The following is a 27,209-nucleotide window of genomic DNA, read 5'->3' on the forward strand; positions in this document are numbered from 1 at the left end:
CTACAGCACACCCAGGCATGAGATGAGGAAAACCCCCAGTGATGGAGAGGTCAAGGAACCATAGATCCAAAGTCACCTGTTCCCCTCAAGCTTGTTACATTCAACACCCATCGTCAAATTACTCATAATACAGTTTCCCACAATTTCAAAATTGATAGATTTGTGTTGGATAAGGCTAATAAGGGTGAGGGAACGAAGGTGAGTAAATGGAGTTCAGATACAAATCAGCCATGATCTAACTGAAGGTAGAACAGGCTTGAGGGGCTGAATGGTGTCCTGTTGTTTCTTTTAAATTGAGCTTCAAGGACAAGTTACAGGAACAGTATGGATTGATAATTAATAGCAAAATCTCGTAACTTCACAAAAAAACCACTCTGACGCTTGGAGGGCAGATGTGACGGGGAGTTGGTGAAAAAACGGCACTCACTAAAAATACACAAGACTAGGCTGTCCTCTCTGACCAAGTGATCTTATCAGGAGGATTTTCAGTTGGAGAAATCTCTTTCAATTGCATTGAAATGAATCAATAGTGTCTCCTCCAGCATCTCCCTTGGGATCCTGTTCCATAGATTGACCCCTCACTCACTGAAAAACTGTTTCCACAGATTAGTTTTGAATTTATCCTCTTCAAGTGCAGACTGTGTCCTCTGGTTCTCCTATTCCAGATAAAATGAAACGGCTTCTCATGCTCTGCATTATGCCTGGCCCAATTAGAATTCCGGAAACAACATTTGTATCAATTTTCGACTTTCTCTTTTCCAGTGAGAACATGCCCAATGCTAATGCCTCCAGCTTCTGAATCACTGGTTTCATGGCAACATCAAAGCAAACTTGGCTAATATGGTAATTTGCTAATTGGCTGGGAAGAACCAATTTATTGGAGCTTTATAAAGGTGCCTTTCTGAATTATTCAGCTCATCCGGAAACCTTCCAAAGGTTCAGCCTTTACAAAAAGTAGTCTTACTTTGCAGTAGTGAGGCAGTCCCATCTTCTCTCACCTCTGGTGGGAGAATCCAGAACAAACAAGCATAATTGTAAAATTAGAGCCAGGCTACTTTGGAGTGAAGTCAGGATGTGTTTCTTCACACAAAGGACAGTAGAAACCTGGAATCTCTGCCCAGAAAAACTCTTGATGCTGGGAGTCAATTGGAGCTTTGAAGACTGAGATTGATATTGGGTAAGGGTAACAGAGCTTCCTAGAATCATAGGATCTTACAGCACAGCAGGTGGTCAGTCAAGCCATTGTGCCCTTTGAAAGAGCTATCCAATTAGTTTCACATCCCTTTTTCTCCCCATAGTCCTGCAAATTTCTCTTCATTCAGTACCATAACCACTATGCTATCATACCCACAATTGATTATTTCATAGCCTTGCTTTTATTACTATTGGTAATAGGCAACTTCAAATCCAGCGCATAGATCATTGCTTTCTCATTTTTGCAAAAATCTGTTTAGAAACCATTTGAGACTGTTCTGCACTTTCTGATGCTTTCTCAGTAGCAGTTGGCAAGATAATTGTTCCAATCTTTGACAGTGATATTTCTCATTTCATAACAGCCTATTTACATTGGATAGCTTATTGTCAATTGTAAGAAGTTCTTTGTGAACATTTATACATTACAAAGGTGGCAACATTTCACAAGCACTTCATTGACTGTAAAGTGCTTTGGGATGTCCTGAGGTGTGAGAGGTCCTGTAGAAATGCAAGTCCTTGTTTCTTGAGACAATTGCGTACTGCTTTTCAATGACTGAGCTGTTACTGGGTATGGACCAGAATAATCATGAGTTAATAGGCAGCAGTATGACAACACACTTTTTTCATTTGAGTTTGGTTTGTAGAGTTTCCACATGCTTTCTCTATTATCAGTTGGCAGTAGCAGAGGGGAATCTTCTTTAAAGTTCAACATTACATTTTATATTTTCTGTTTCTGTCCGTGGAGCTATAACCAGCAACATTCCAATGAATAATGACTACCATTTTTAGCCCTAAATTAGAGACTGCTTTTAAAAATGTACATGTTTAGTGGCGGGGGCTGTACCAAATCAGCCATGATCTAATTGAATGGTGACATAAGCTCAAGGGGCTGAATGGCCTCTTGCAGCTTCCACTTTCCCATGCAGCCAATGGCACTCCAAATTGCAAGGTTGGAACCCTGGTTATTTGCTAGCATCTGACACTCAGATCTTCACTGGTTCCAAGAGCTGGGCCAGATCTGCATCTTTCAACCTTAGGGATATTCTCTTTCTCATTGCACACTCCCTTTGTCCCAACTTTGGTGGCTGCGCCTTCAGCTGCCAGGCTCCTAAGCTATGGAATTCCCTCCCAACCCTGTCCACTTCTCTCTCCTCCTCCTTTATGATGCTCCTTAAAACCAGGCTTTACCTGTCCTAATATATATTTATGTGGCTTGGTCAATTCTTTAATCCTCAAAAGGTGCTATTTAAATGCAGGTTGTTGTTTGGAGGTGGGAACACTCAGACTCCCAGCTAGTACACCAAGAAAAGTGGGAAGTGGTGGGGATGGGTCTCCATTCCAGCCACTTCCCCCTACCATGAAACATATAGGTACCTTTATTGCTGACAGTGATAGGGAATAATCACTAATGCCTTTGGGTCTTGGAGAGATCAGTGTACAGTGTTTAAATATTGTAATCATGCTGGGAACATCTGAAGAGAAATATTCCCTTGTTGTTGGAGGGGAAATGAAAAGATTGAGATGTTAAGGTAGTTTGATAAGAAGAGGAAGAAACGATTGATTTGTCTGTGGCCTTGTCTCCTGACGAGCAAGGTTATGAAGATAAAAACTAATCCAGGATAAGTAATTTTTCTCTGTTCTGTAACCCCCATCAATCATCCTCCTGATATTTCCATTAAAACAGTATTTCAACTTCAGTATGTTACCTGAGCACAACTTCCACCTTCACACAAAGTACCCGAAGTTTCAAATGGTACATGGAGGAGAATCGGAGATATACACAAGATCATTAAAGACTTTCTCAACTGTTCTGGGCAGATACCGAGTCTAGAAATCACAGTTGGGCATATTAATTCACACACCAACTCCAAGTTCCCATGCAAGTCATACACTACCCTGACTTAGAACTGTAATTAATGTCTATGGGTCAAAATCCTGGAAATCCCTCCCTAACCTCACTGTGGGAATACCTACACCACATGGACTGCAGCAGCTCAAGAAGGTGACTCACCATCACCTTCTCAAGGGGCAGTTAGGGATGGACAACAAATGCTAACTTTACCAGCAACTCCCACATTCCATGAACAAATAAAAGAATGATTTGTCTGATATTCCTCAGTCACTAATTTAATTACAAAAATTTACAGGTTTATCTTAAATGTGTAGACCCATTTCACCTCCTTGAGAAAGGGCAAATGGGACCTTGGTTTAATGGCTCATGTGAAAGATGCCACCTCTTACAGTGCATCACTCCCTTAGCACCAGGGAGGGAGTGTAAGCCTATAATCACATACTCAAGTCTCTAGAATGAGATTTGAACTCATGATGTTCTGACCCAGAGGTGAGAGTGCTGCCCACTGGGCTATGGTTGATAGTTGTGTAGCAAGTTGCTATCTATTCATGGTCAAATCAAATGATTTTACAGCCTAAAGAAATAATCGCAGAAGAAACATGAAAACATAGAGCCAAATTGTCCACAACTAAATACAGTATCATAATAGCAGTAACATCACCATATATTTATATACTGCCTTCAAAAGGGCATAGGGCAAATAAGATTAGGGAGACAAATGCATGGCTCAAAGACTGGTGTGGAAGAAGTGGCATCCAGTTTGTGCGGCACGAGCACCAATGCTGGGGAAAGTGGGGACTGTACCGTTGGGATGGTTTACACTTGAACCATGGTGGGATGAATGTCCTTGCAAATCGCATAACTAGGGCTTTAAACTAAGCAAGAGGGATGAGGGATCAAGCTTGCATGGCAGTAGCAATTCAAGGTGTAGGGTCAAGACAGGAGAATAAAATAGTAATATGAGAAATGAGGGTCAGAGAATGGCAGGAAGGGACAGAGAAAAAAAAAACCTAAGGGCAGAATTTTGCCCTTGATGTGCAGAATCGGCGGGGGCGGTTGGGAAGCTGACCACTGCCTGCGATCGACAGCGGCCCGCAATTTCACCCTGGCAGGCCAGTTAAGGCCTGCCCAGTATGATACGCGAGTGGCAGCGCTGAGCGCTTCCTGTGCGGGCAGGAGAGGAGGACGAGCACGAACTTCGCGCAAGAGAACGCTGAATAACCTCCCTGAGGCACGGAGCTGCTTGAGGGAGATGAAGATATTGAAAAAATTAATAAGCAATAGAAAAATGTAATAAAGCATGCCCCCTCATGTGACTCGGTCACATGAGCAGGGATATTTTTAATTAAAAAAAATAAAGTTTTCATTTTATTTTTATTGGCTTTTGGAAACCTCAACCCATCTGGGAATGGAGTTTCCAAAAAAATGCAAACGCTGCTTGGCCTTTTTGCCTGCCCGCCAACCGTTATGTTGAACAGACAGTAAAAAATTAATTGATAACTTAATGGCCTTAATTGGCCTTTTAATTGTCGGCGGGTGCGCTGCTGGCTCCGGCACGAGTCCGCTGACCGAACTATCACGTGACTGCACGTCGATGTCGGCACATTCAGCCGACATCATCGCGCGTCATTTCGCGCTTGGTCGGGTCGGGCGAGTACCCGCCTCCCGAGATAAAAATTCTGGCCTCGACCAGATGTTACAAAGGTAACAAAAAGACAAAACTGAAAGCTCTCTATCTGAATGCACATAGCATTCATAACAAAGTAAATGAGTTGATGGCCCACATTGAAGTAAGTAAATATGATCTGACAGCAATTACGGAGATGTGGCTGCAAGACAGCAAAGATTGGGTCCTTAATATTGAGTGGTACATGACATTCAAGGAAGCTAGGTAAAGGTGGAGGGATAGAACTGTTATTCAAAGAGGGCATTGGTGCAATAGTTAGAAATGACCTTGGTTCAGGAGAGCAGGATGTAGAATCGGTTTGGGTGGAGGTGAGGAATAGTAGGGGAAAAAGTCATTAGTGGGAGTGGTCTACAGGCCCCCTAACAGTAGCCACAGTGTAGGACAAAGTACTCTAGAGAAAATATTGTGTGCTTGTGATAAAGGGACGGCAATAATCATGGGTGATTTTAATCTACACATAAACTGGAAAAATCAGAATGGCAGTAGTAGCCTGGATGAGGAGTTCTTAGAATGCTTTCAAGAGAGTTTCTTACAGCAACGTGTTCTGGAACCAACCAGAGAGCAGGTTATGTTAGACTTGGTATTGTGTAATGTGCTAGGATTAATTAATGACCTCAGAGTAAAGGCACCACTAGGTAGCAGTGACCACAATATGATTGAATTTTACATCCCGTTTGAAAGGGAGAAGAGTGGGTCTAAGAGTAGTATCTTAAACTTAAAGATAAAAACAAAAAACTGCGGATGCTGGAAATCCAAAACAAAAACAGAATTACCTGGAAAAACTCAGCAGGTCTGGCAGCATCGGCGGAGAAGAAAAGAGTTGACGTTTCGAGTCCTCATGACCCTTCAACAGAACTAGGTGAATCCAAGGAAGGGGTGAAATATAAGCTGGTGGCAGGACAGATGATTGGACAGAATATAAAGAATGGCAGAGAATGGCTAAAAGGTTAATCAGGAGAAAGAAATTAGAGTCTGAGAGGAAGCTAGCTAGAAATATAAAAACGGATGGCAAGAGTTTCCACAGGTATCTTAAACTTAATATGGGCAACTATGTGGAGGTGAAAGCTGAGCTAGCTGAAGTGAACTGGGAAACTAGGCTAGAGGATAGATCAATAGAGAAGCAGTGGCAGACATTTAAGGGGATATTTCAGAGTATTCAGAATAAGTACATTCCTACTATAAAGAAAAATTCCAAGGGGAGGACCCACCATCCGTGGTTAAGTAAAGAAATTAAGGAAAGCACAAAAATTAAGGAAAAAGCATACAAAAAAGCACCCACAAAGTTGAGTAGCAGGACAGATGATTGGACAGAATATAAAGAATGGCAGAGAATGGCTAAAAGGTTAATCAGGAGAAAGAAATTAGAGTCTGAGAGGCAGCTAGCTAGAAATATAAAAATGGATGGCAAGAGTTTCCCCAGGTATTTAAAAAGGAAAAAAATAAGTAAAGTGCGTGTTGGTCCTCTAGAGAGTGACAGTGGGGAGTTAACAGTAGGTAATAAGGAAATGGCAGAAGAAATTAACTATTTTTTTTTCTATGTTCACTATACAAAATTATGAGGGGTATAGACAGAGTAAATGCGAGTAGGCTCTTTCCACTTAGATTAGGAGAGATAAACACGAGAGGACATGGCTTTAGGGTGGAAGGGGAAAGGTTTAGGGGGAACTTCTTCACTCGGAGAGTGGTGAGAGTGTGGAACGAGCTACCATCTGACGTGGTAAATGTGGGCTCACTCTTAAGCTTTAAGAATAAATTGTATAGATACATGGATGGGAGAGGTCTGGAAGGTTATGGACTAGGTGCAGGTCAATGGAACTAGCGGAATAATATTTCAGCACAGACTAGAAGGGCCGAATGGCCTGTTTTCTGTGCTGTAGTGTTCTATGGGTCTATAGAGGATACAAAAACATTCCAGTAATAGCTACAAATCGGGAGGTGAACTGGAGAAAGGAACTTGGTGAAATTGAAATCACTAGGGAAATGATACTGAGCAAATTGATGGAGCTGCAGGCTGGCAAGTCTCCAGGTCCTGATGGATTACATCCTAGGGTCTTAAAAGAGGTGGCTAATGAGGTAGTTAATGCGCAGGTGTTAATTTTCCAAAATTTGCTAGATTCTGGAAAGGTTCCATCAGACTGGAAAGTAGCAAATATAACCTCTCTATTCAAGAAGGAAGGGAGGCAGAAAACAGGAAACTATAGGCCAGTTAGCTTGACGTCTGTCATAGGGTAGTTATTAGAGCCGGTCATTAAGGAGGATATAGCTGGGCACTTAGAAGAGCTCAAGGCAGTCAGGAAGAGTCAGCATGGTCTTGTGAAAGGGAAACTATGTTTAACCAATTTATTGGAGTTTTTTGAAGGAGTAACATGCACAGTGGATAAAGGGGAGCCTGAAGACATATTGTACTTAGATTTTCAAATGGCATTTGATAAGATGCCATATCAAAGATTATTATGGAAAATAAAAGCGCGTGGTGTAGGGGGTAACATATTAGCATGAATTGAAGATTGGCTGGCAGAAAGCAGAGAGTATGTATAAATGGGTCTTTTCTGATTGGCAGAATGTGATGAGTGGAGTCCCACAGAAGTCTAAACTCGGGCCTCAACTTTTTACAATTTACATCAATGATTTAGATGAGGAGAGTGAAGAAATGTTAGCTAAATTTGCAAATGACACAAAGGTAGGTAGGAAAGTATGTTGTGAAGAGGACATGAGGAGGTTGCAAATGGATATAGATAGATTGAGTGAATGGGTAAAGATCTGGCAAATGGAGTTTAATGTGAGAAAATGTGAAACTGTTCACTTTGACGGGAAGAACAAAAAAAGAGAGTATCACTTAAATGGAGAACAGCTGCATAATTCTGATGTGCAGAGAGATCTAGGTTTCTGATAAATGAGTCACAAAAAGCTAGTATGCAGGTACAGCAAGTAACTAAGAAGGCTAATGGAATGCTGTCCTTTATTATGAGAGGGATTAAACATTAAAGTAAGGATGTTATGCTTCAATTATACAGGGCATTGGTGAGGCTGTACCTCGAATACTGTGTGCAGTTTTGGTCTCCTTATTTAAGGAAGAGTGTAAATGTATTGGAGGCAGTTCAAAGGAGGTTTACTAGATTAACATCTGGGATGAGTGGGTTGTTTTATGAGGAAAGGTTGGACAGACTGGGCTTGTTTTCACTGGAGTTTAGAAGAGTGAGGGGTGATTTGATTGAAGTATACAAGATCCTGAACAGCCTTGACAAGGTAGACATCAAAAGGATGTTTCCTCTTGTGGGTGAGTCCAGAACTAGGGGGCACTGTTTTAAAATTAGGGGTCACCCTTTTAGGACAGAGATGAGGAAATTTTTTTTCTCTGAGGGTTGTGTGACTTCGGAATTCTCTGGCTCAGAAGGTGGTGAAGGCGGAGTCAATTAATATTTTTAAGGCAGAGGTAGATAGGTTCTTGTTAGGCAAGGGAATCAAAGGTTACCGGGGTTAGATGGGAATGTGGAAATCGAAACACAAGACGATCAACCATGATTTTATTGAATGGTGGAGCAGGCTCGAGGGGCCAAATGGTCTACTCCTGTTCCTATTTCTTATGTTCTTAATCTAGTAAAACATCCCAAGGCATTTAACAGGAGCATTATCAAATGAGATTTGACACTGAACCACAGGAGATATTAGGACAAGTGACCAAAAGCTTGGTCAAAGAGATAGGTTTTAAGGAGCATATTAAAGGAGGGGAGAGACGTAAAGATGCAGCGAAGTTTATACAGCAGTAGAGTTTTGAGGATGAGAGTTGAGCCAGAGGAGTGTTGGAATAATTGAGCCTGGAGGCAACTAATGAACGGTTGAGGGCTTCTGCAGTATACGAGCTAAGGCAGGGGCAGAAATGGGCAATGTTATGAGGCTGGAAGAAGGTAATCTTGGAGATGGAGATATGAGGCTGGATCAGCTCAGGGCCAAATAGGATGGTGAGGTTGTGAACAATCAGGATGAACTTCAGATAGTGGCCGAGGAGAGGGTGGAATCAGCGTTGAGCGAATGGAGTTTGTGGCCGCATCAGAAGACAGTCAGTGATGAGGGGGGAGGGAGGGGTGGTGGGAGGGGGTGTGATCAGGAGGAGTTGTGAGGGTAGCAACCCTCAGTTATTTTCTGGAGCCTGGCGGAACTCTCTGACAACACAAAATACTGAAAAAAATTCCAAGTTTTGGGCCTTTCTTGATTGAGTTCAGAACCCGTAAATGTCAGTTAGAATTTGCAAGGCCAGTTTCCTACTCAGATAAACCAAAAACACCAAAAAAAAGGAAGTACGTTACTAATTTTACAGGGCCATGAGCACTGATGCATAGGGAACATGGGAAAATAAGACCATGCAGGAGGAGGCCATTTAGTCCATCGAGTCTGTCTGTTCCATTCAATGAGATCATGACTGATCTGTGACATCGTCCATATAACCTCTCTTTGCTGGTGTACCTTAATACCTTTGGATAACAAAAATCCATCAATCTCAGATTTAAAATTAAAAACTGATCCAACCCCAACTGCCATTTGCAGAAAACAGCTCCAAACTTTTACCACCCTCCGAGTGTACAAGCATTTCCTAACTTTCTTCCCGAAAGGCCTGGTCTAATTTTCAAACTAAGACTCCGTCACGGACACTTTAAAGAGTGTTTTCCCAATGTTGCCTGTGAACAATGTATTTGTATGTATGGTGTGTATTTGCTGACCTGTGGAGTGAGAAATTCAATTTAAGATAACCCAGCAGCAAAGACTTTCCACTTAAAAAAAAGAAAAAGTTATTATATTTAACTCTTTTGCTCTAGCAGTCACCTAAGAAAAGATAAAGTTACTGACACATACACAAACAAAGATTAGTTTCAAATAAAGATATAATGCTTGTAAATGTAAATCAAGATTAGCCCATATACAGTGATATGTTCTGAAGTCAACTTGTTGTGTTGACTGCCGTGAAGGTCTTGAGGATGTAGAGTTGTCCCTGCAGCTGCGATGGCTTCTACTGTTGAATTGCCGGACGTTGCTTTCACAGGTAGCTTAGTAAATGGAATCAGGTAGGGGGGAGAGACGAGCTTCTTTAGTTCTCTTTCAAGGAACTGTGTGTGGCCCTTTTTCTAGCCTGGCTGATTACAGCAGTTCAATGGCAGTGCTTGTTGGTCCCTCTCTCCCTGTGTTGAAGCTCGTCTGCTTCTCTGAAGTTGCTTCAGGATGGTTCTCTCAGTTCTAGTCCTTTCCAATGCTTTTTGAAGGAGCCAAGATGGCCTCTGTTGTCATGTGACCTGCACAAAATGCCAAGTCATCTCCCAAATAAGGCATCAACACTGGTAACAGCCCCTCTTCCACCTATGAATCTTAGCTTTTGTCCTGGCCAAGGCACAATTTACATTCTTACATTGAGGCATCATCTTAGTTATCTCCTAGACAGGACCACAGTGAACCTTGATTAAATTGTCTTTTGCCCTCTTGGAAGAGGAGACCCTGTCTGAAATACACAATTCTGTCTGGTAGCTTGGAGCCATTTTGAAACAGTCTTCAAAGTCAGTCCAAGGTTTTTTTTAAAAACGTAGCCTTTAAAACAGTTTTTAAAAAAATGAAGTTGTACTATCACACCTGCGCATCGTAACACCCCCTAGTCCTTGACTCCTCAACCAGCAGAAACAATCTCTCCATCTACCTTATCTGTTCCCCTTAATATCTTGAAAACTTCAATCAAGTCACCTCTTAACCTTCTAAATTCCAGGGAATACAACCTAAATTCTTGCATAATCTCTCCTCGTAATTTAACCCTTAGAGTCCAGGGCCGGGATTTTCCGGTCCAGCCTGTGGCAAAACCCATTGCGGACGGGGCAGAAAATTTAGCAACTGCAAAATGTCCATTAGCTTTCAGCGAGACTGGAAAATCCCGGCCCTGGTATCATTCTATGCTGCACTCTCTCCAAGGTCAACGTGTCCTTCCAAAGGTGTGGTGGCCAGAACTGCTCACAGTACCCCAGGTCTGTTCTAACCAGGGCTTTGTACAGCTGTAGCATGTCTTTTAACACATTGTATCCTAGTCCCCTAGAAATAAAGGCCAGCATTCCATTAGCTTTTTTGATTATTTTCTGCATGATATTGTTCATGATATTTTATTGATCTTTATGAACCCCCAATTCGCTGTAAACCTCCACTGTTCCTAGCTTTTCACTGAGTACCCTGACATATCCTTTATCAGCCAGACAGGCACTGGCCTCTGCCCTGCTAAATGTGGTATCATCCCACCCATTTTAGATCAATGAAATAAAAATCAGGTCCTGATTTCTTCATGAGGAAGCTCTTTCCCTGTTCGCAGGACCTTTGCTAGCCTTTGGCATCTGCCGTGACGAGGTAGGGTATGTGTGGGTGGGTTTGATCAATTGAAGTGAGGCTTCCAACCAGGGGAATAGTATGCAGAATAAAATCCAGTAAAGATTATGTATGAGAATAGATTAAACATAAATGTGATGGGGCTGAAAGAGTAATAGCAGCAAAACAATTGTATTCATCACCCACTCGCTTATAGAGTCATTTATATTCAGAAAGCAATCCCTTGCTCTGGCCCTATTCCGTTTTTTAAGAGCTATGGGATGTAGACGCAAATTTTATTACTCAAAACATGTAGCAAGGTTACAAGAATGATAATCTGCCGGGATTCACAGATGTGATAAATCTCCTGATGCTTCGGTCAAGGGATCTTTTTGATGTATTTAAATAACAACAGTGACAGCCCTTCTGAAAAACAATCCATTGGCTGCCAGGCTCTTTGGGACGTCCTGAGGTAGCCGTGAGCAGGAGATAAACACACGCTCTTTTCATCTGTTTCTTTCCAAATCAAATTATTATTTTTTTATTCTCTGTAAATTTACGCAAAGCTGTAAATCTGCAAATCTCTGCCCTGCAGTCTGCTTAATTATTCATTCAGCAATTCCGGGCAAGTAGAAAGATTGGAAAAATACAGAGAGCAGCTGCTGCTATTGAGGTATTTTATTTTCATGGACTGAGAGAGTGCAAGAAGAGTCAATTCGGCCCATCTTGAATGCACTGGCTCTTTGAAAGAGCTATTCAATTAGTCGCACTCCCCCTGCACTTTCCCAATAGCCCTGCAGTGTTTTGTTTCCTTCAAGTATTTATCTAATATTATCAACTATTGAATCAAATTTCACTGACCTTGCAGGCAGCACAATCCAGATCATAACAAGGCACTGTTAAGAAAAAAAAATTCTCCTCATCTCCCTTCTGCTCCTTTTGCTAGTTGCCTTAAATCTGTTTCCTCTGGTTACTGACCATGCTGCCACTGGAACAGCTGCTCCTTATTTACTCTATCAAAACCCTTGATGATTTTGAACACCTCTACCAAATCTCCTCTTAACCTCCACTGCACCATGGAGAACAATCGCAGCTTCTCCGGTCTCTCCACATAACTGAAATCCCTCATCCCTGGTACCATTCCCGTAAACTTCCTCTGCGCCCTCGCCTAGGCTTTAGCATTCTTCCCAAACTCTGCTGCCAGAATTGGACCCAGTACTCCAGCTCAAGGCCCAGCCAGTGATTTCTGAAGGTTTAGCATTGCTTCCTTGCTTTTGTGCTCTGCATATCTGTTTATAAATACAAGGAGTCTGAAGTTTGTCAGTCTCCTCTGGCATTGCACACAGGACAGAATGGGGTTAGAGAGCAGTAGCTAATTTAAGGGGATGCCCAGATCTGCTTTAGCAGCCATTTTAAAATTAAATACTTTGTCCTTATTTTCACATTTCCATTATAAATTTCTGGCACAGGCATAATGGGTCAAAATGCCTCCTTTTGTGCTGTCTGTCTCTATGACTCCTTGCCCACAGTTAAAAGGTCACTGGCCTATGTCAACTAATCATGCTCTAATTACAACTCGAATGGCACTACAGCCTCCTCCACTGGCAGTAGTGTGTAATTACAGTGGAATTTAAATTGGTAACAATGGACAGAAAGTGCTGGCAGATTTTTTAATATATTTATAGATGTAAAATTTAACACTGAATGAATAATTAAGCAGGCTGCCAGGCAGAGATTTGCAGATTTTGAGGGTAAAGGCTAACATGGACTGGTTGGGCCAAATGGCCTCTCTTACCTGTTGTAATCCTGTGCACAGGGATTTGATTTATCCACAGGGGAGTGAGGCCATGCTGTAAACTGCTGTCTCTCAGGTCAATTCTATGCTTCCAGGAGTTGCTCTCTAAGGAATGGTGGATGCACAAGCTCTGCAGGATGTGCTCCTGTGCTCAAGTATTAATTTGATTACTGCATCTTCCCTCCCCCAACTCTTCCTGTCTCCCAACTGACATATTCTCATCATGATTGCCCTCTGCTTCCAGGGATTCAGTGTTCCGAATTTGAAATGCTCTTGGCCGGTGAGCTGGAGCAGGTGTCTGCAGCTCGCTGGCCAGTCAGTGAGGCGCAATATTGAGTGGGAGTTGGGCCTTGGTGTTCCGGAGCGGGGGTCAGTTTGTGAACTGATTCTTCTAGGCCATTACCCGGTCATTGGTCACTTTACGCTTGTGGGAGTAGAAATAATTCCTCAGAGCTTTGGAAACTGACTTGGGCCTCTTTAATTATATGTTCTTTATGTCTTGGTTTTCGACTAAAAGATGGAAAATTTAACTTGTTTTGTGTTTCACTTCCTCAGCTTTTTGACCCCCTCGGTCTTCTCAGCAGTGCATAAACCTCACCCCCTCCCCCAACATTTCATTAGATGGAATGTAAATTGACTTACTTATACAAAGTTTTAAAATTTTACTACGTTAAAATCAAAATTGAATGTATTTTGAGGAATACGCATTGCTTCTGGCCAAATTATTTCTATTTATTCCCATTAAATTCAAGATCTCACTTTAATTGCATTCGCTGATGTCCTCACAAATATACTAAGTAATATAAAAATGGCAGGTTGGGGGAGAAAATTGGACAGCATTGTACCTGTTCTATGGGCTTAAAATGGGTGTAAGGTGCACAATTTTAGGGCCCTGCCATCTTGTGCTCCAAGGGTGCCTGAAAAAATCTGACCCAAAATGAGAGGTCTTAAGTCCTGCTTCAGGCCCACCTTGTTAAATTGGTCTGTGATGAACAGGTCAGGCATCAAACCAGATCCCTTCAGGATTTCATTACCTGCTGCTCTCTTTCCACCTACCAGTGCACAGTGGCAGCAGTGTGTACCATTTAGAAGATGCATTGAAGCAACTCACCAAGGCACCTTCGACTGCACCTTCTAAACCCACAAACTCTACCAGCTAGAAGGACAAGGTCAGCAGATGCATGGGAATACCAGCCCCCTACAAGTCCCCTCCAAGCCACACATTATCCTGACTTGGAACTATATCACCTTCCCTTCACTGCCACTGGGTTAAAATCCTGGAACTCCCTCCCTAACAGCACTAGAATGCAACAGCTCAAGAAGGCAGTTCACCACCATCTTCTCAAGGCCAATCAGGGATGAGCATTAAATGTTGACCTTGCTAATGACACTCACATCCTGAGAAAGACTAATAAAGCTAAATGCCAGCGTCTTTCAGTGTCACAGCTCTCCTGAGGCTGGTACTTGTGGTAATCTGAGGTGTAAACACCTTTACGAGAATGTGAGCGGATTGACCACATGACTGTGCGACCCAATAGCTGTGTAGTGTGGGCTACAATGTTAATGTTAGTCTAGGGTAGGGTCTGGTTGGAGAAGCACACATCGTGTTAATGTTCTGTTGTCTGTGTAAATTAATAGCATGTGCTTTACCTCATACTGGTCTCTGCGCCTACTTTACTAATACATTGTTATCAACTCACCCGCCGACAGATAAATGTGTAACCGGTTTGCAAGCAAAACCACCCCACAGTAGAAAATAACATAGCCCATTCAAAGTTTTCCCCCCTCCCATTCTCTCCACCCAAGCCCCCCAACCTCCACCATTCTTTAAATGAGGCTTGAAAAACTTTTATTCCCTGAACCTCAGGTTTCTGTCTTTACCTGCTCATACAGAGCCTCAAACCGGCTTACACAAGTTTCTAGACCTTAGCCGCAAGCCTCACTGTTTACAATATGATTGATGATCATCAATGGTGGAGCGATTAAAATCAGGGATGCTCAAGAGGCCAGAATTGAAGGAGTGCAGAGATCTCAGAGGGCTGTAGAGCTGACTAGTGTTACAGAAATAGGGGCGGGTGATGCCATGGAAGGGTTTGAAAACAGGGCTGGGAATTTTAAAATCAAGGCATTGCTGGGCATGTAGCCAATGTAATTCAGTGAGCAAAGAGATGGTTGGTGAACTGGACCCAGTGTGAGTTAGAATGTGTGCAGCAGCATTTTGGATGACCTCAAGTTACAAAAGGTAGAATGTGAGAAACCAGTCAGGAGTGTGTTGGAATAGTCAAGACTAGAGGTAACAAAGACGTGGATGAGAATTTCACCAGCAGAAGAGCTGAGCCAGGGACTGAGATTGCTGACATTATGGACGTCGCAATAGGCAGTCTTGCAGATGGAATGGTTATTCTCCTATGTTTTAAATTATAGAAGAGACTAGGCACTTTAGCCAGTCTTTAACCTTCTGAATTCAATTGGAATACAATCCAATACTCATTTATACCAATGTGAAAAGGAAATAAAGGTCAGATTATTTACTTTTTTAGTAATTGAATGATGCAATTAATTGCCTGATGTTTTTGCCAATCACTGAATTTAAGTGGCTACAAATAATGAATAATGGACAAGGTGATGAACCAACTACTTAAACAAGTTCCTTCCTGCATCAACTCTGACATTCAACCCTTGACCTCAACATCCAGGCTCAGAATTATACTACATGAAATATTGACTTTTCCCATTAAGCTAATAACTTGAATGCATTGAATTAAGTACAGAGTTAATCAGATTATCTTTACACTTGGCCTAGACCTCCGCAAGTTGTAACAACAAACAGGAACATTTTGGAAGCTCTCCAGAGTTCTGATCTGTGCTGGAGGTAGCTAGAGGAATTGAGGATTTGTGAGAAATGGATGAATATTTTGGAGTTCTGCTTAATTATCTTACCAAACCAGCAAGTATGTATACAGACCTTTACCCTGAGGATTACATAGCTATGATCCCTGCCTCGTGACATCAGGACTTAAAGGGTTTAACTATGAGGACCTGTTGTGTTAACAGGCTTGCATTCCTTTAAGTTCAGACAGTTGATGGATGATTTAATTGACGTGTTTAACATTGAGCCTTCAAGATCTCTGCGCTCGTTCAATTCTGGCCTCTTACCCATCCCAGTTTAAATTGCTCCACCATCGGCAGCCATGCCTTCAGCTGTCAAAGCCCTAAGCTCTGAAATTTTTTTCCTGAAGCCGTCCAACTCTCTACCCCTCTCTCTGTCCTTACAACCTAACTCCTTAGCACCTACCCCTTTTATTTATTACATTAAAGTTGCTGTATAAATGCAAGTTGTTGTTGATGAAAAGATTTGATAGGTTAAATATGGAGAAGCTATTTCTTCTATAGGGAAATCCAGAACATGGCTCCTTCAGGCCTCTTTTTCTGCTTTTCCCCAGCCAAATATTGAGAAGACTGAAGCCAATGGGCAGGATATTGCGGATGGTGGAGTTTCCCATATTCCCCGCTGGCTCTGCCTGCCCCACAGCCATTTCACGCTCGGATGAGCGTCAGTTTGCTGCAAGCAGGACTTCCATCCCTCACTTGTGAGAAAGTCCTACCTGAGAGAGCTAGTGGCCAATATGGTAAGGCAGCAGCTCGCTAGTCCCTGCAGCAACAGAAGGAGAGGAACTTCATGAAGCCGACAGACCCTAAGTCTCAGGAGTGCACGGAAAATTTAATTTTCGGTGTCTCAGGGCGGACAGGGTAGGGAAGGCCCGGGGTGGGGGTGGGGGGGTGGGGGGGTGGTGGTGGGTGTGGCGGGGTCGGGGGGTGGTTAGTGGGTGATTGGGGTGTTGGGGGAAAGGCCATGGGGGGGGGGAGGGAGGTCCAGTAGCTACTGGACCTTATATGGCGGGGGGGGCCGCCCGAGGCCAAACTCAATCATTTTCGGGCTTCCCCCACGCCCGGGAAATCCTCCCGCCAGCCTAAAAATTGAGGCTGGGCGGGAATTGGCCCTTAAATAGCCGATAATTGACCACCTAAGGGGCTCAACTGGGGCAAGGGCAGGCAGCCTGCCCAAGGCCTCGCCTACCCCAGAGTAAGATTGCCAAGAGGTTAGAGAGGGTGGGAAGCCCATTCATCCTATTTCACACATCCCACCTGTCCAAAAACCTGGCGGCAGGGGAATGTGAAATTCAGACCAATGTTTTTGGTGCCTGCTCCAATTCTGTTGCCAGTTACCGACTCCATCGCTCTCCTACCAACAGTCTGAGATTTAGGCGTCTGTCCACAAACTTGGTATCACATTAATGTTGAAATAGAAATCTGAACATCCAGTAATCACATTTTTAAACAAGAACAAATTTTATTGTATATCTATAGTAAATTAAACAATGCAAACGCTCCTAACAACGCTATAATTTATAAAGGCTTATGCTATAAGCTCAGTTCTACTTTTTCTTCCCCCACACCCCAGCCCCAAGAGTTTACTTACATTTTACAAGAATCTTGAAGGTTCATTCACTTCTCCTGGGACCAACCCAGTTATGCCACATAGACACTTATAAACTGGGAGCAGGAGTAGGCCATTCGGCCCTTCGAGCCTGTTCTGCCATTCATTATGATCATGGCTGATCATCCAACTCAATAGCCTGCTCCTGCTTTCTCCCCATACCCTTTGATCCCTTTCGCCCCAAGAGCTATATCTAATTCCTTCTTGGAAACATACAATGTTTTGGTCTCAACTACTTTCTGTGGCTCACCACTCCCTGGGTAAAGAAATTTCTCCTCATCTCAGTCCTAAATGGTCTACCCCATATCCTCAGACTGTGACCCCTGGTTCTGGACTCCCCCATCATTGGGAACGTCCTTCCTCCATCCACCCTGTCTAGCCCTGTTAGAATTTTATAGGTTTCTATGAGAACCCCCCTCATTTTTCTGAACTCCAGTGAATATAATCCTAATCGACTCAATCTCTCCTCATATGTCAGTTCCGCCATCCCAGGAATCAGTCGGGTAAACCTTCGCTGCACTCCCTCTATAGCAAGTACATTCTTCCTCAGATAAGGAGACCAAAACTGCACACAATATTCCAGGTGTGGTCTCACCAAGGCCCTGTACAATTGCAGCAAGACACCCTTGTTCCTGTACTCGAATCCTCTGGTTATGAAGGCCAACATACCATTTGCCTTCTTTACTGCCTGCTGAACCTGCATGCTTACCTTTAGTGACTGGTGTACAAGGACACCCAGGTCTTGTTGCACATTCCCCTCTCTCAATTTATAGCCATTCAGATAATAATCTGCCTTCCTGTTTTTGCTACCAAAATGGATAACCTCACATTTATCCACATTATACTGCATCTGCCATGCATTTGCCCACTCACTCAGCTTGTCCAAATCACACTGAAGCATCTCTGCATCCTCCTCACAGCTCACCCTCCTACCCAGCTTTGTGTCATCTGCAAATTTGGAGATATTGCATTTAATTCCCTCATCTAAATCATTAATATATATTGTGAATAACTGGGGTCTCAGCACCGATCCCTGCAGTACCCCACTAGTCACTGCCTGCCATTCAGAAAAAGACCCATTTATTCCTACTCTTTGTTTCCTGCCTGCCAACCAGTTTTCTATCCATCTCAATACACTACCCCCAATCCCATGCGCTTTAATTTTACATGCCAGTCTCTTATTTGGGATTTTGTTGAAAGCCTTCTGAAAGTCCAAATAAACCACATCCACTGGCTCCCCGTCATCAACTGTACTAATTACATCCTTGAAAAATTCCAGTAGATTTGTCAAGCATGATTTCCGTTTCATAAATCCATGCTGACTCTGTCCGATTCTGCCACTGTTTTCCACATGCTCAGCTATTAAATCTTTTATAATGGACTCTAGAATTTTCCCCACTACCGACGTCAAGCTGACTGGTCTATAATTCCTTGTTTTCTTTCTGCCTCCCTTTTTAATAGTGGGGTTACATTAGCTACCCTCCAATCTGTAGGAACTGTTCCAGAGTCTATAGAATCTTGGTAGATGACCACCAATGCATCCACTATTTCTAGGGCCACTTCCTTAAGTACTCTGGGATGTAGATTATCAGGCCCCAGGGATTTATCAGCCTTCAATCCCATCAATTTCCCCAACACCATTTCCCTGTTAATACTGATTTCTTTCAGTTCCTCCCTCTCACTAAACCCTGTGTTCCCCAACATTTCTGGTATGTTATTAGTGTCCTCCTTTGTGAAGACAGAACCAAAGTATGTATTTAGTTGGTCAGCCATTTATTTGTTCCCCATTATAAATTCCCCTGTTTCTGACTGTAAGGGACCTACAATTGTCTTCACCAATCTTCTTCTCTTCACATACCTATAGAAACTTTTACAATCAGTTTTTATGTTCCCTGCAAGCTTACTCTCATACTCTATTTTCCCCTTCTTAATCAATCCCTTGGTCCTCCTTTGCTGAATTCTAAACTGCTCCCAATCCTCAGGTCCGTTGTTTTTTCTGGCCAATTTGTATGCCTCTTCCTTGCATCTAATATTATCTCTAATTTTGCTTGTAAGCCAAAGGTTTGGCCACCTTTCCTCTTTTATTTTTGCGCCAGACAGGAATAAACAATTGTTGCAGTTCACCCATGCGCTCTTTGAATGTTTGCCATTGCCTATCCACCGTCTTCCCTTTAAGTAACGTTTCCCAATCAATCATAGCCAACTCGCGCCTCATACCATTGTAGTTTCCTTTATTAAGATTCAGGACCCAAGTCTCAGAATCAACTACGTCACTCTCCATCTTGATGAAGAATTCTATCATATTATGGTCGCTCATCCCCAAGGGGCCTCGCACAACTAGATTGCCAATTATTCCTTTCTCATTACACAATACCCAATCAAGGATGGCCTGTTCTCTCATTGGTTCCTCAATGTATTGGTCCAGAAAAACATCCCGTATACACTCCAGGAATTCCTCCTCTACGGTATTGTTACTAATTTGATTTGCCCAATCTATATGCATATTAAAGTCACCCATAATTACAGATGTCTCTAATTTCCTGTTTAAGGCCATTCCCAACACCACCACTACAATTTGGGGGTCTATATACAACGCCCACTAACGTTTTTTGCCCCTTAGTGTTTCTCAGCTCTACCCATACAGATTCCACATTGTCAGAGCCAATATCTTTCCTCACTGTTGCGTTAATTTCCTCTTTAACCAGCAATGCAACTCCACCACATTTTCCTTTTTGTCTGTCCTTCCTAAATACTGAATACCCCTGGATGTTCAGTTCCCATCCCTGGTCACCCTGCAGCCACGTCTCCGTAATCCCGACTATATCATACCTGTTTACATCTTTTTGCGTGGTTAATTCATCCACTTTATTGTGAATGCTCCTCGCATTAAGGCACAAAGCCTTAAGGCTTGTCTTTTTAACATTATTTGTCCTGTTCCCATTATTTTTCAATGAGGTCCTGTTTCATTCTTGCCCTTGATTTCTCTGCCTATCACTTTTCTTATTCCGCTTTCTGTCTTTTGTTTTTGTCTTTGATTCCCCCTCCTCTGACTCCTTGCATAGGTTCCCATCCCCCTGCCATTCTAATTTAAGCCCTCCGCAACCACTCTAGCAAATGTTCCCCCTAGGACATCAGTCCCAGTCCTGCCCAGGTGTAACCTGTCCAGTTTGTACGGGTCCCACCTTCCCCAGAACCAGTCCCAGTGCCCCAGGAATCTGAAACCCTCCCCTTCAAACCATCTCTTCAGCCATGTATTCATCCAATATATCCTGCTATTTCTACTCTGACTGGCACGTGGCACTGGTAGTAATCCAGAGATCACTACCTTTAAGGTCCTACTTTTCAACTTACTTCTTAACTCCCTATATTCTGCTTTTAGGACCTCATCCCTTTTTTTTACCAATGTCGCTTGTACCAATGTGTACCATGACCACTGGCTGTTCATGCTCTCCCTTCAGAATGTCCTCTAGCCACTCTGAGACATCCTTGACCCTAATATCAGGGACACAACATATCTTCCTGGGGTCTCGTTTGCGGCCACAGAAATGCCGATCTATTCCCCTTACAATTGAATTCCCTATAACTATTGCATTCCCACACTTCTAACTCCTCCCTTGTGCAGCAGAGCCAACCGTGGTGCAACAAATTTGGCTGTTGCTGCTTTCTCCTGAGAGGCCATTTCCCCCAACAGTATCCAAAGCGGTATATCTGTTTTCCAGGGGAATAGCCACAGGAGATTCTTGCACTGCCTGCCTAGTCCCTTGCTTTGCCTGGTGGTCACCCATTCCCTTCCTGCCTGTGGACTCTTAGCCTCCGGTGTTACCACCTCCCTATACATGCTATCCACGATACTCTCCGCCTTGCGAATGCTCCACATTGTCCCCAGCCGCTGCTCCAGCTCCAAAACCCAGGCTTCCAGGAGCTGCAGCTAGAGACACTTCCCGCACATGTGCTGGCCCCGGGCACTGGAAATGTGCCCGACTTCCCACATAGAGCAGGAAGAGCACACCACACCTTTGAGGTCTCCTGCCATGACTTACCCCTTTAAATTAATTTAAACCTTTTGGAAGATACTTAATATCGATTACTCTCGGGCCCTTCTTCCCTGCTACTCGTTGTTACAGAATATAGCCGCTACAAATGATGAACCACAAAATAAGACCTTAAAAACTATAAGCAATAAAAGTAGTAAATGCTTACCCAGCCGTACTCACGGTACTCAAAGGATCACCTCGTTCCCTCCTCACCGAACTCCCTCAGTCATCCCTGCTCTCCCAGCTTCTATTCAACTCCCGACTCCTCTCGTGCTCCTCTTCAATTCCTGACTCCTCTCACGCTCCTCTTCAACTCCCGCCTCCTCTCGTGCTCCTCTTCAATTCCCGACTCCTCTCACACTCCTCTTCAACTCCCTACTCCTCTCGTGCTCCTCTTCAATTCTTGACTCCTCTCACGCTCCTCTTCAACTCCCGACTCCTCTCACGCTTCTCTTCAACTCCTGACTCCTCTCACTCTCCTCTTCAACTCCTGACTCCTCCCATGCTCCTTTTCAATTCCCGACTCTTCCCTCTGCAAGGTTTTCACTGCCAATCTCTTCGATTGGTTTTACCAGGCAGATTTGGCAATTTCCTGCTGAGTGCTTCCTGCTCAGTGACACCAGGTCAGAAACACCGTGATTCCTAATGGCCTCTTGTTCTGGCTGCTGGGAGATATACAACTGATTTCTCTCAATCTTCCAGGCTGACCCTGCTGACTGCTTTCTGCCACAGGGCTAACTGCCTTTTCCTGTGAGGAACACTGTAGATTTTTTTAAAAATTATTCTTTTGTGGGATGTGGCTGTTGCTGGCTAGACTAGCATTTATTGCCTGTTCCTAACTGAACCTTGAGCCCCCTCCTTGAACCGCTGCAGTCCATGTGGTGTAGGTACACCCACAGTGCTGTTTCAGGATTTTGACCCAGCGATAGTGAAGGAATGCAATATAGTTCCAAGTGATGGTCTGCTGCTTAAGGGCAACATGCAGGCTGTGGTGTTCCTATGCATTTGCTGCCCTTGTCCTTCTAGGCTCTGGAGGCCACGGGTTTCTTCCTCTAGGCTCAAGCTAGGCAAATCTTCCAGCTTCATGTCCCTCACACGAATTCCAATCTGAGCTCAAGCTTCCACTTGCATCCCGCGCAGTGAACAATGAAGTTAGTATTTTCTCTGCTTAAGTTGCAGGCCTGACTAATATTTATCTCCTTTTGCTCCCTCGACTCAATGACCTGCAGCCTACACCAAAACAAAACTGCTACTGCCTTTTTTGAGAAACACTCAGATAAAATCAAACAAAGGAACCTCCTAATCCCCACAGCCCATCTCCATAACAACATGACATAGGGATATTCCAAATAAAACTGAATTGTTTTTTTTACCTTCAGCACAAGTCTTTGATCCTATAATCCATGTGAATAATTTGTATTTCTAATGGATATAATATAATTACTCTCTGTTCAGAATTGCTAGCCCTGTCAAGGAACTCTCTTGTTTATCATCAGCTTTCAACTCCTTTTTATTTGGGAACTACAAAAGCCCTGTAAATCTTTTAGTGAAGTGAGGGTAGGCCTTCCGGTTCTGTTAAAAACTTAAAGACAGGTCATCCACTGTTTACATTTCTCACTATCAGCTCAGACCTTATTGAATAACTTTTAACTGTAATGAACTCAGGTGGGTTTGAGTTGTATTTATATCAGGGTAATTACCAGTTACTCAATCATGTTTTTCCATTTACCCACGTCTAAAAAGGAAATACAATGCCCAAACTGAAAGCTATATTCTAACACATATGAAATATAAACCTAGATTTTTGCATCAACTCCTTGAGTACTACCTCTTTGACCAAGCCTTTGGTCATCTGACCTATTGGGCTGGATTTTCACCGAGTCAGAATGACTTGGGAGCCCTTTAAAAATGATGGACGGGTCTCGATTCTGAGATTCCTAACTCCATTCCTGGGGTTTCCAATTTTAAGGAGTGCTTGTTAAGGGTGTGGATTGGTTCGGGTTAAAAGCCCTCACCTTGCACTCCCGACCTGCACGGCTCCATTGCATGGATAGGCCCAACCATCTTCAGCTGCTTCATCAATGACCTTCCTTCCATCATAAGGTCAGAAGTGGAGATGTTCGCTGATGATTGCACAACATTCAGCACCATTAACGATTCCTGAGATACTGAAGCAGTCCATGTCCAAATGCAGCAAGACCTGGGCAATATCCAGGCTTGGGCTGACAAGTGGCATCACACAAGTGCCAGGCAATGATCATCTCCAGTGAATCTAACCATCGGCCCTTGATGTTCAATGGCATTACCATCACTGAATCCCCACCTTCAACATCCTGGGGGTTACCATTGACTAGTCATATAAAAGCTGTGGTGACAAGAGCAGATCAGAGGCTAGGAATCCTGCAGCATGTAACTCACCTCCTGGCTCCCCAAAGCCTGTCTACCATCTACAAGGCACAAGTCAGGAGTGTGATAGAATACTCTCCACTTGCCTAGATGAGTGCAGTTCCAACAACACTCAAGAAGCTTGACACCATTTAGGACGAAGCAGCCGCTTGATTAGCACCCCATCCACAAACATTCACTCCTGCCACCAACAATGCACAGTAGCAACAGTGTGTACCATCTACAGGGTGCACTGCAGGAACTCACCAAGGCTCCTTAGATAGCACCTCCCAAACCCACATCTGCTACCATCTAGAAGGATAAAAGCAGCAGACACATGGGAACACCACCACCTGGAAGTTTCCCTCCAAGTCTGGATGGTGTGTGACCATCCTGACTTGGAAATATATCTCCATTCCTTCATTGTCGCTGGGTCAAAATCCTCAAACTCCTTCCCTAACAGCACTGTGTGTGTATCTACACATGGACTGCAGCAGTTCAAGAAGGCAGCTCACCACCACCTTCTCAAGGGCAATTAAGGATGGACAATAACTGCTGCCCTAGCCAGCGAAGTCCACATCCATGAATGAATAAAAAAAATGTCCTAGTCATCCACAATTTTCACAGAATCAGGCCAGCTTTTCAGGCTTTTGGTCCATGGCCCCTCAGAGCTTTCTTGAACCATATTCTGCACACGGGGTAAGTTCAAAAGGTCGGCCTCATGTCCCCCCCATGCCAAGATAGGCATCCCATCCACCCCCTTTGGCCCTCATGCCCCCATGCCAAGGTATGCCCCATCCAAACAACCTCCATGGCTCCTCAGGCTGCCCATGGTTACTTCCATGACCATTCACCCACTATACATGGTATAGAAGCAATGAACCATATGGTGACTGTAGAATGTCTTTAAACACAGTCATTCATTGATAACGTTCCATTTTCTTTTTTAAAAAAAGCTTCTTTTTACTACAGCCCAATAAAAGTGTCAATCATCCAGACCTTTTAAAGTATCAATAGCAGAATCTGCAACCACTTGAAGCCAACCCTGTGAAAATAAACCTTGTGAAATTGAAAGCATAGATCAGAGAACCAGAGCTGTAAACCAAGCAATGTTTTCTCTGGGGCTCAGTTGTTTCAACAGGCTAATGGATTTTTGGGCTCTCAGCCACGTCTCATTATGTATTTTTTGCTGAGAGCCCAGAGTACTAAAACACCTGAGCCCCAGAGAAATCATTGCTGATCAATAGTTCACTCCCTCCCCGCAATGAAAATCCCATCTTTGCGGGCACTTTTTCTTGTGGTGGGTGGGCAGAGCCGGGAATTTTCCCGACTCCTGCTTCCTGCCTCAAGGATGAAAATTCAGCCCATTATCTCCTTATGTGGCTTGGTGTTATTTGTTTTATAATTGTTCTGTGATGTGCTTTGGAATGTTTCATTATTTTAAAGGCACCATATAAATATATGTTGTTGCTGTTTTACCAATATATCAGGAGACGAGCTTCCTGTACTTAGCACCTGCTCTGCCCTCCAATATCAGCTGCTCAAGCACTTATTTTGTGCCATTGAGTTTCTAGGCCATACTGTTTTCACCTTGTTTATGTTTCTTAGGGTGGTTCGATACAGAACAGAAAATCAAAGAGGTGCCTGGAGCTTCAAGGAAGTCCTGACAATGAGTTTGGGTTCCAACTTTTACTTCAGAAATGTACTGGCCAGCGATGGACCATCTCTAATGTCTTAAAGAAGACATCGTCCCAGTGAACCTCTGACCCCTACCTTCCTGTCCTTGCCCTTTCTGTGCTACTATGTAGCATGTTTTGCAAAGTTCTGCTGTAATTATATTTTGTGCCTCAGGCTTTTGTGTGGGTGAAGAGGAACCATTTTTTTGTAATAGATAATGAAGTTGTACATGATTTACAAAGAGCTGTTTGTCAGGAATGATCAAACCAGAATCAAAATGGTTAAATATTTTCTAAGTGTAAATAGACACATGACAGATGGACAATATTTATTATGGTTGTCTTGTTAAAATGTAATGATGTAAAACATCTGCTTTAATGTGGGTGAGTGAAAAGTTTGGGGAAACAACACATTCATCGAATCAGTGACATCTAGGCCCATAACTTCCGAGCTCCAGGTCTTCATAACCAAATGGTACCCCAGAGATGCACTGAGCCACCAGCTCCGCCCCCACCCCCCCCAGAAGTGCCCATGTAAGGATTGCCCGGCAGTTACCCAGGAAGTTGAAATTTCCATTAGGCAATTGCCCTGTAATGGGAACCATCTGAAACTCTGATTTAAATTGCAAATTTCAGATGGTTCTGACTTCCTGGCAGCAATAGTTACCAAGAAAAAGTTAAAAGAATCAAAACCACTTCTAATGTCTGGGTAACTATAGTACTGACCCATCCCGACCCTCCACAGGACCCTCACAACCCCCACTATCCTACCACCAGCCCAATTTTTAACCCCTGACCCCCAAGGGATCACCTGACCGCCCACCCCCGACTAAACCTCCCACCATGGGACTCCCCCCAACCCCTAACACCCCTTGGACACCCTGACCACCCCACCAACCCCCCCATAACCCTCCCAACAACCCCTGACTACCTAGCCCAACTACCTCCAAAACTATCCCCCTCCCCCCGACTACTGTCCCACCCACCAACTACACCCCTAGTCCCCCGATTACCCTCACCCCTCATTGACCACCCGATCTCCCAACTGACCACCTGACCCCCCCCACTGACCACACCCCCACTGTCCACCTGACCCTCCCCCACTGACCATCCGACCCCCTCAATGACCACTCCTACTGATCACCTGACACCCCCCCCCCACTGACCAACCCCCATTCACCAAATGACCCCTCACTGACCATCCCCTCCCACTGACCACCCGACAACCCCCCACTGACAGCACCCCCCACTGAATACACCCCCACTGGCCACCCTCCCGCTAACCCACCCTCCATGAACACCCCCACCTCCTGATCAGCCCCCACCCACCCTACCCCCATGACCCCCACCCCTCAATCCTACCCACTTATCTTATATACTTATCTTCTCCCCAGCTTCTCAAAGTGGCATGACCTTTAAATCGACCTACTTTGCAGCAAAAAACGTTGTGTGTCTTCCTTACCTCCAACTCAGCTGCCCCTCGACACAAGGCTTCGGGAACCCGCTGCACTGCCCCTTTCTCACCTGGCCTGAGTTGGAAGGTTGGGCGAGAAAGGTGCGGTTGCATTTCAGGCTAAGAGACTAGGAATGGAGTGGCAGCTCAACTAGGATTGCCACTCTACGGAAGTTACAGCCCCTAATCATTAAAATTCGCGTTGGTGTAAAAATCAGTTTCTCGACAATAAATTCTTTGCTCATTTGGCTTGTGTTAAAGCAAACACGTGTTGAGTTCTGAAGGCCACCAATATAACAATGAAACGCTCC

At 43.8% G+C, this 27,209-nt stretch overlaps 1 protein-coding gene across 2 annotated transcripts in view; it reads left to right on the forward strand.

Moving 5' to 3' along the window:
• galnt18b (UDP-N-acetyl-alpha-D-galactosamine:polypeptide N-acetylgalactosaminyltransferase 18b) overlaps positions 1-25,621 on the forward strand; it is a 321,574-nt gene extending 295,953 nt beyond the window's left edge. For both annotated transcript variants that reach the window (XM_041197647.1, XM_041197648.1), the window contains one exon: positions 25,378-25,621. In XM_041197647.1, the coding sequence (XP_041053581.1) occupies positions 25,378-25,527 (150 nt within the window). In that variant the 3' untranslated portion in view covers positions 25,528-25,621. The remainder of the gene's footprint in view (positions 1-25,377) is intronic.
• The last annotated feature ends 1,588 nt before the right edge of the window (positions 25,622-27,209 follow it).

This window comes from Carcharodon carcharias, chromosome 10 (genome assembly GCF_017639515.1).
Source record: "Carcharodon carcharias isolate sCarCar2 chromosome 10, sCarCar2.pri, whole genome shotgun sequence".
Classification (NCBI taxonomy): Eukaryota; Metazoa; Chordata; class Chondrichthyes; order Lamniformes; family Lamnidae; genus Carcharodon; species Carcharodon carcharias.